This window comes from Pogoniulus pusillus, chromosome 1 (genome assembly GCF_015220805.1).
Source record: "Pogoniulus pusillus isolate bPogPus1 chromosome 1, bPogPus1.pri, whole genome shotgun sequence".
NCBI classification, from domain to species: Eukaryota; Metazoa; Chordata; class Aves; order Piciformes; family Lybiidae; genus Pogoniulus; species Pogoniulus pusillus.
Genome location: NC_087264.1, coordinates 37,118,829 through 37,128,247, shown reverse-complemented (window position 1 = coordinate 37,128,247; position 9,419 = coordinate 37,118,829). Strand labels below are relative to the sequence as shown.

Genomic DNA, 9,419 nt, shown 5'->3' with positions numbered 1-9,419 from the left:
AAACCATGCTGCACTCATGCCAGCTTCAAAATGAAAGTAGTGGCTGAAGCAAAGTATTGTGGGGCTTGAAGTTCAGATTGCAACATGAGAGGCTTCCTGTTCTAGTTGCTGGTTTCTCATTTTCAGGGTGTTGGTCGTTTTCACTGGGCTGGTTTCTGCATGTTCAGAGGGAGTGGGGAATCATTTTATTACTGCCTTCTGCTGCCACATCTGCATTTTGCTGCCCTTTTTCTGCAAACAGACTAAAGTAACTGTGCATTATCTCATAATACTCCTTTCCCTGCCATCTGCGGAGTGGCCATGGGGGCTTGTGAGATCTGGCTGTGTTAGGCCAGGACAGATGTATATTCCCAAGAGCTCTGTCCAGGTGGGAAACTCTCTTATCCTACATGAAACCAGGAAAAGGCTTCTTGTAAGCAGGCTCTTGGTTATTATGTTGAAATGCAAAGAAGGCTGGTGCAAAATAGTAGGTTAAGAAAGGTTCTCCTCATCTACTTTGCCCTGGTGAGACCACATTCGGAATACTGTGTCCCTGGTTGTGTCCCTGGGCCCTTCAGTCCAAGAAGGGCCTCAGGAAACTTCTTGAAAGAGTCCAGTGCAAAGCCACAAAAATGAACATCTTCCTTATGAGGAGAGACTGAGAGAGCTGGGGCTCTTCAGCTTGCAGAGGAGGAGCCTCAGGGGTGACCTCATTCATGTTTATAAATATGTAAAGGGTGAGTGCCAAGAGGATGGAGCCAGGCTCTGCTTGGTGATGCCAAATCACAGGAAGAGGGGCAATGGGTGGAAGTTGAGGCATAGGAAGTTCCCTGGAAATATGGGGATGATTTTTTTTTCCTTTTAAGGATGACAGAACACTGGAACAGGCTGCCCAGGGTGGGTTGTGGTATTTCCTTCTCTGGAAATATTTGAGACCTGCCTAGATGTGTTCCTGTGTGATCTGGTATAGGTGATCTCACTCTGCAGAGCATTGGACTGGATGATCTTTCGAGGTCCCTTCCAGCCCCTAACATCCTGTGATTCTGTGAAAATGTCTTCAGCACCCTCTCAACAGTCTCCTCATGGAGCACACAATTAATGGCTGCTGAAAGCATCACAGCACTAGCAGAGGAGTGTGCTGGAGCATGTCCTCAGATTATATAAACGCAGACAGAAGCCAGTGAAAACACTGGAAGGGAAAAAACACCAGGAATAGTTCCATCAATTTGCTTTCAAATTTCTAAGCACTTAAAATTTCTTCGATTCCCACTGATGAGCTACACTAGTCACACATATTGTTTGTTCATATCTAGCAAAGGGTAGGGAAGTAACATTTCTGAAGATCAGACTCAACCTCTTTACAGATCAGTAGCTTAAAAGCACATTTATTAGGGTCAATGTTTTAAGAAGACTGCATGTGAGAGAGGGGTCAAAATGCATACAGGAGTTACGAAACCTTGTCCCTTGGCTTTTGAGAAGCACATGATCTTGGAGAAAACAGGATGTATCCAGTTCCTCCTAACACTTGGAATACTAGGATTGGGCATAGATGTCTGCAGAGCTTAAGATGTTTCTAGTGTCAAACTATTTATTCATTTTCCCATAGGGTCAGAGTTCAGCTTTGACAATCACATTACACACACACACACACACATACACAGAGAGGAGTTCACCTTCCTTCCAGGAGGAAAAAAAAGAAAACTTCCTTCAAAGTAGAACTATAGCCACAAGGAAGACTGTAACAATTCACTTACCCTGACACACAGTCTTCCAAATGACAGTAGGACTCCTCCAGTCTGTAGACAGCACCTTCCATTCTTCATTGAATAAGCTGGGCATTTCCTTCTTGGTGTCACTGTCACGGTACAAAACCACGCCTCTGGCAGATAGCAGTACAACCCTCTCATTTTCCTTAGAAATTACCTTACCTCCTCTGAAGAAACAATATAATACTTGATAGCACCATGTACGCAAGTAGAATACAGCTTGACTTCTACTTCCCCAGGAGGATTTCAGGTCAGAGAAGCTTTGAATTCCAGCAAATAAATCTGGGCAGTTATGAAGAGGTCTAAGGATGACTTAGAACTCCAGATCATGCTGATGGTAACACTCCAAATTATTTTTCATTAAAAAATTAGTAACAGAAGGCTCTCAGGGTAGCATGCTCCACGAACAGGGATGCTGAGGAATAACTCAAGGTTGGTATGTATGTGCCCAGTTCAGCTCTACCAATTTTACTTGACAGTCACACACTAATCCATGAGCCTTTTTCTGCGTGGCTGAAACTCCACTTCAGACAGAGGACTTGTTGCCCCAAACTCTGCAAGAACACTGACTCTTGGAGTTCAGGAAGAAGGGTATAGACAATGTCCTCCTCTGGTTACACTACCAGTGGGAGGCTTGCAATCTCACTACACACAAATCTCTACCACAGAATTGAAGCCGAGTTGAGGGGAACATCTTCACCTCACTCATACCATTGTTATCCTTCACCATTTTTGCATCATCTCTCATCTGAGTGCAGAGTGCAGCTCAGGAAACAGAAAACAATTACCCTGATATCTACACCTCCTAGCAATCAGAATCCACACTCATGGAAAAGTGCCGCATTGCCTCGGGTCCTGAATAATCCAAAAGAGCCAGAGAGAAGGGGACAAAAAGGTACTGACAGGCTTTGATGAACTTGCTGTGGAAGCCAGTATGTTTTACAGGAGACAAGTATTATGATCATGTAATAAACTAAATTTTGACTTTAAGACTCATTAAATCAAAAGGAAGTACTAAGAAAAAAAAAAAGAATAAAGAATGGAGTTAAAAGGGCATAAAATCAGGCTTGTGTGACCACATACGATAACAAAAATGAAACCAATATTAAAGGTACACAGCTCACAGATAGAGTTTACAATTAAACACGTCTGCTTTGTATTCAGTCACTAAAATTCACTATCATCTGAATTGTAAGCAAATATTTATCTGCAGCACACTGGCCACCTGTTACTATGTTAGAGCCACTCTACCAACATCTGTTTCATTACCAAGTTAAAAAATGTACATGTATAGATGTAGACATTTCAATAATGTACCACAGACACTTCTTTCCTTTCTCTATATTCTAGGTTTAATAATTTCCTCTGAGTGTTTGAAGAGGCAGCTGTTCAAAGGTGGGGTTTTTTTGGTGGTGGTGGTTTGGGTTTTTGGGTTTTTTTTTGAGGTAGGTTTCTTGATCACTTCTTCATTCCCAACTTGCATGGTGTTGATATGATCAAGTAAGGGTAGTCACTGCATAAACTCAAGTTGCACTGCCAAGCACTGAAGGGGGAACCTTCAAGAGACCACATCACCTGTCACTTAATAGCACAACTTGCCTTTTTCCAGATGCTTCATCCATTTATCACACTCAGTCAACCAAAGGACCTAAGCTCCTATCTTACTACTGTATGTTTTCTACTTTCATTTTAGTAAAGCCCTGCAAGAGCAGCAGTTTAGGAGCCCCTGACAATTCTCATCAGTGGCAAAGCTGAGAGAACTGCAAGAAGAGATGAGAACAGCTACTTAAGCCTTCCCTTCACCTTCTTCAGTTGTTATGTAGAAAGATCTTAAGGAGAAAACTTGATACCATAATTCTGGGGAAAATGAAAGCTACCTCTATAAATTAGTCAGTCACATGAGCAGCCAGAGGTACTCAAGTCAGTGTAGATACCCCTGAAACACCGCAGTCATGACTAGAAGTACCACCATGAATTTCCCTTACCTTAAACAGCTTTCAAGCAGAAGCAACATGGGCCTTCTGTTATTAATCACATCCTATGACTGAAAAAAGGTTACTGCACTGTAGGCATTCGGTGACATTAATTCTCCATATTTTCTATATCACACCAAATGAAAAACAGTAACAGTCAAATTATGAATGTAGTCAGGTATATTGAACATTATTTTGCAATATAAAACCACCAGAATGTTGGCTAGGCATCAATGACACTCAATTCACCAACAAAAATACCAGGTCCAAAGACACATTCATTGTATTTTATAAGGAAGATGAGAAACACATGGGCAATGGCCGTGACATGCACATTTTAGACACTTGGGAAAGAATCTGTCAATAAGAGGAGGAAGGAAGTGTTTGCTTTCACTAGCCATGATGACAAATTAAATTCCTCCCTCCTGATTCCATGGAGACTCTGAGTTAGTTGAAGGATCAAATTTTACACAAGCAAACAGTTACACTTTGGATCTCTGGAACAGTGATTCATCAGAAACGTGTGGTCTGCTGTAAAGCCTGAACACAGTCTTAGGCTTCAAAGTCAGCAGAGATGATTTTTGGATACAACAACCTAAAACCTTGAGATTCGCATACTGAGTAAATGATAGGCATGATGTATCCTATCTGATATTAAAATGCTCCATCATTTGAAAGTTTTAAGATACAGAATAAAATCTCAACAGCATTCAGACCTGAAGTCTGTCAGGAAGCTTCTGCAGTTTTTAGTGTTTTTTGCATCAGCCATATGAGTCAAGATACTCTGAAGAAACAAACTACTCATAGATGTTGCATGCACAAGAATTAAGAGCAGCACTATTATCGACATTGCGTTTACGCCATACTGTTAGCAGAATTACAACTAACAACACACAACTCTCAAAATTTAAAGCTAAGCTTAAAATCCCCAATTTTTGCTTCTGTTTTATAAATTTAAGAGACCCATTCCTTTAGCATAGTAGAAATCTGAAAACCTGATTTCCATAATCACATCCTTTCTCGATGAGCAGCTTCAATTAAGTGAAAATTGTAAGAGGTCACAAGAGCCAGGATTTCACTCACACTGCACAATTAAATAGAACATCTTGTGTTCGGTCACCTCAGAGGTCTGGTCTGTTGCTTAGTGCAAACATGTGCCAATCTTAGGGGAGGGCTCTTCCTACAGGCAAGCCTTCAGCCTTGTGAGGATCACTTCTTAAATTCAGCTGTTTAAAAGACACTTCAAATGCAAGAAAAGCAACACCCTTTCCTCCCCACTTCCTCCCCCCTCCCTGCCCCAAGAACACCTTAAACACTCTGCACTCATCTGAGCACAATTTACTACTACATTTCATTTCTATCAATGTGAAAGACAGGGTGCTTTTGCCTTTAAAGACTTAGTAGGCAACTAAACTGACCATTATACACAGTAAGCATCTTAGTATTTTATTTGTTGCATCTTTTATACAGAATAAGCTCCACTGATATTTAATTCACTGCAATATTCTGCTGTTGTAGCAACAAAAGATTACATTATAAACAAAGAACAAAATTTTTACTTCAAAATTTTTTATGTATTTTTTGTTTGTTTGTTTGTTTTTTCCAGTTGACAAACAGCATCACAATTACTGAAGAAACCCTGAAATAAGCATGTAAGCTAAGGCCAAATTTTTCATCTCCAATTGGTAGTTTTCTTCTATACTTATAATAAATATTGGGAGCTAAACTCCAGCAAACTAAAAATAAACATACTTGTAATTTCCTAGCAACCAGGATTGAAATAATGGAGAAAACATAAAACAAACCAAAACAAAACCCAAACAACTCTTTTCACTGAAGTTGACATCTGCAATCTATTTACACTATATTTGTTAAAATTCCAGAAGATCGTGGAGGGCAAGGAATTTTGAAAGAGCCTGTTAATCATTACTTCAAATGGCACTTTTATAACTCGGGTCTGGGATTTTAAAATTGCTAAACCATTGCAAGATAAACACACTGTAGAATGTCTATACCAGTATTATGAGGGGAAGGGGAAAAGACAAACTACTCCATAAAGTGTCACTGAGATGCTCAACCAAAAAATAATACATCTGCATCTTTATCAAGATAGACATTACTGTAAAAATGCTCACATTCAAAAATATAGTTATTGTTTGGATTTTCATTAAAACTAGAAGGGACTACATGAGCCAAGGTATGAGGAACTCGTATATCATGACATGCTTCCTCGTTTTGTAGCACTAATAAAAATAATAGAGAAAGCTCTGTGATAAATCTTTAATAATGAGGGTATCGTTTCCTAGCATCTTTAAGAAAACCCAACCACCAGACACTTGACTCTGTGGGTATATGTGCATGCAAATCTCTGCACGTATGCTCGTGTGCAGACAGATGCAGAAGAACAACGGGAGTATCAAAGCATACACATGACGCACACATATCCACATTCCTTCCACAATGCAAGCAGTATGAAGGGACCCTTCGATGTGACAATCGAGTGCCACATGGCAGGCTTTCTTGGTACGTCTCATGTTTTATTTGCTTTACTTGGCCCAACACAAGTGTTAAGATTTTTGTAAAAATGTAGCCATGACATCACACAAGAAAGGATACTGCAAATCCTTCTGATGGCAAGTTCAGCATGAAAAAATCATCAGGAAATGGACTGTAAATGACTCTAAAAGTTAGTTTTCCAAGATGAGTTATATATTATGGCATAAAACTTGTAATCTGTAGAAAGTTTAAAATGTAATTCACATTACAAAGACCGGAGGTACTTTATAGATAAGACTTTAAAATACGGATATGAGTGGCATTTATTTTTAAGCTTACTTCTATTAGAAATAGACTTGTTTCCTGTACAGGTGATGCTTTGTCTATATGATATACAGTAGAAAAATAAATTCTTTAGCAACCTAGAAATACTTTATAAAACTCTTGAAGTTTCATTTTCTTCGCTAAACATGCCAAGATTAGACTGACAGCTATAAATAAAAGCTATATAGACAACAGGTAAAGTAGAACAAGTTAAGAATACTACAATTTACAGGACAGACTTTATTGTACTATTAATTCCTGTGTGCTTCGCAATAGGAATAGGGTTGACTTTTTTTTTTTAATGTTTTCTTAGAAAAGATAATTACTTGCAAGAATATAACACAATATCAAGATAATTTATAATATACATGTACTTCAAACAGCGTCCGGGTGGATGGTATCAGAGTAATCTAGAAGGATAATCTAAGTCATAATTAGAAGTACAATACCTAGGACATAAGTAGGAAAGGCAACTTTTATTTGGGGAAAAACGGAGCAAATCAAACTCTTAAAAGCCTTAATTCTCAAAATCATCTATTTTCTATAATACATACAAGACGATCTTAAATCTTGTTATAAGAAGTGAAGATTACAATAGTGACCATCATAAAGCTTTTTTTTTTTCCTACTTTTTTTTTTCCTTTTTTTTAACTACACAAAACATTCTAGCAGCTGAATGAGTCAAAACTGTTTTCTTCTTTGCGGACCTAAAAAAAGGCAGATTTTGTGCATGAAAGACAAAAATGCTGCTATGAGAAGTCTCACAGGTAGTGTTTTCTCTATGGTCTCCCCCTCTCCTACAATTTGTAACCTTCTAAATTTTTGTTTTTTTAAACACTAACAAAATATTTAACCAAAAGATTTGTTTAAATTAAGCAGCATTCTTTTACAGCAAAATTGGTACCAATGTAAAAGTAAAATAAATGAAGGATTGAGAAAAAAAAAAAAAGAGATAATTTAAAAAATATGGTGAAGAGAACCATAAAAATAACAAAACAAATCAGTCATCTGAATGTTTAGTACAACATACCACAGGAAAAAAAGTATGAATACAAGTTTATGTGATTTTTATATATACACACTCCAAAGAGGTTAATTGTCAGTACCCAAAGTATTTATTGCTATGTATTAGCAATGCATTTTTTTTTAATATCTTTAAAGGGTCACATAAAAATAGATTTAAAGAATAGATTAATTGAAGTCCTAGATTAAAACATTGTTTGGTTTAGAGAATTTTACTACAACAAAAGTCATGTTTATGTATGAAAAGTTATATAACCTTATATGAAAATGTCATGAACTATCTTCTAAACACTACATGTATTCCCAAGTGGGAAAAAATTAAAATATCTAAAATATATTAGATTAAGTTTACAAGACCATCAATGATCTTTTAAACATGCAGCTGTTTACAGAATTAACAGTTTTACAAAATGTTTAGTTCGGTAATGGAACAGAGAAATAAGTAGGCAACATCAAAATTTTCTTTACAATATTTGAAACTCACTTTTACAACAAGCATGTCCTTGGTATTGTGCTGTAAGAAATAATAAGCAAGTTCACCCATCCTTAGGAAACTATCCACAGGTTTACTTACAGGTAAAGATGGATGGTGAGGGACTGTAAAATTCTCAACAGTGCATTTCGCATTCTTCCATAAACCATCCTAAGCATACCGTCGCCTAAGTAGCCAGGAGATTACAAAATAAACTATAGCTGGGCTTTAGTCGTTTTACACAGAATGCCTGAATGGGAATAAAATTGCCAAAAATAGCACGTTAAATAACAAAAACAGCCATAAAGCAGGCTGTAAGCATCGAATGTTTCATAAATGTAACTTTTTAAAATCATTAAATTTCTATAGAAAAAATTTTTATTCACAATATATCGTGACAAACCGTCACGGGAATGATATAGTGATTGCAATAAGGTAGCATGCAGCAGCAGCTTTGTACTTTATAGCTATTTTTGCTCTTAAAAATGAAACCTCTCCAGTCATGCTTATCACATAGTTTTTTGTTTTTTTGTTTTTTTTAAATCTGCAGTGTGTACAAATGAGGAACACAGTACGGGATAGAACAAAAAGATGTCCAATCAGCTGGATGGGAATTATTTCTCATAAATATCAAGTACATTACTGTATCCTGAAACATGCACGTCTATAGCTTGTCTTTACCGTCCAGTGCCAGGCTGCTTGCAATCATCTTCCACTTATATAATACCAAGAGGATCTGCTGGTAATTGTGTCTGTATCAACTGAGGCTGCAGTGGTGGTGGTAACTGCAGAGGTACCATCGGTTCCACCATCTGCACTGCACTGGAAGGCGGTGGCTGACACGCCACTGGGTTAGGTGCTTCTACGATCTCCCCGTTGTAAAAGAAAAATTGACACTGTTGAATGAAGGTCTCTATAACAGACTGGTGGATTTTGGTGGTTGAAAGAAACTCTCTGTTTTCAAAATCGGGTCTCATCAAAGTAGGCCAGAAACAAATCGATAAGTTATCAGCAGTCATAAAGTTGGTTTTATGTTGCTGGCTAACCCTGAAATGAGAACAACATGCACAGAACAAATTAAAGCCAACACGAGATCAACTACAAATATTTTCACAGCTCTAACTAAGCATTTTTGTAAAACAGCCTCAAGCTTTTTCTTATTTTCCTCCAGCTATCCATTAAAACTATTGTTCTTGGTATTTTAAAGCTGTTATTCAGGAGAAAATTTAGAAACCACGTTTTTTCCAGATTTGGATAGCTTAACAATTGAGAACTGAGTAAGATCATCAATGTTTTACTAATATTTGGAAGTCACAGCAATAAGCTATCTTTTGACTTATCAACCAGCTAGAGGGTTTCATAAAATTAAAATCTTATCCATTAAAA

General features: G+C 37.5%; 1 protein-coding gene across 2 annotated transcripts in view; it reads right to left on the bottom strand.

Moving 5' to 3' along the window:
• Nucleotides 1-5,138: 5,138 nt before the first annotated feature.
• Nucleotides 5,139-9,419, bottom strand: part of ARHGAP5 (Rho GTPase activating protein 5) — a 54,383-nt gene continuing 50,102 nt past the window's right edge. For both annotated transcript variants that reach the window (XM_064148439.1, XM_064148448.1), the window contains one exon: nt 5,139-9,080. In XM_064148439.1, the coding sequence (XP_064004509.1) occupies nt 8,750-9,080 (331 nt within the window). In that variant the 3' untranslated portion in view covers nt 5,139-8,749. The remainder of the gene's footprint in view (nt 9,081-9,419) is intronic.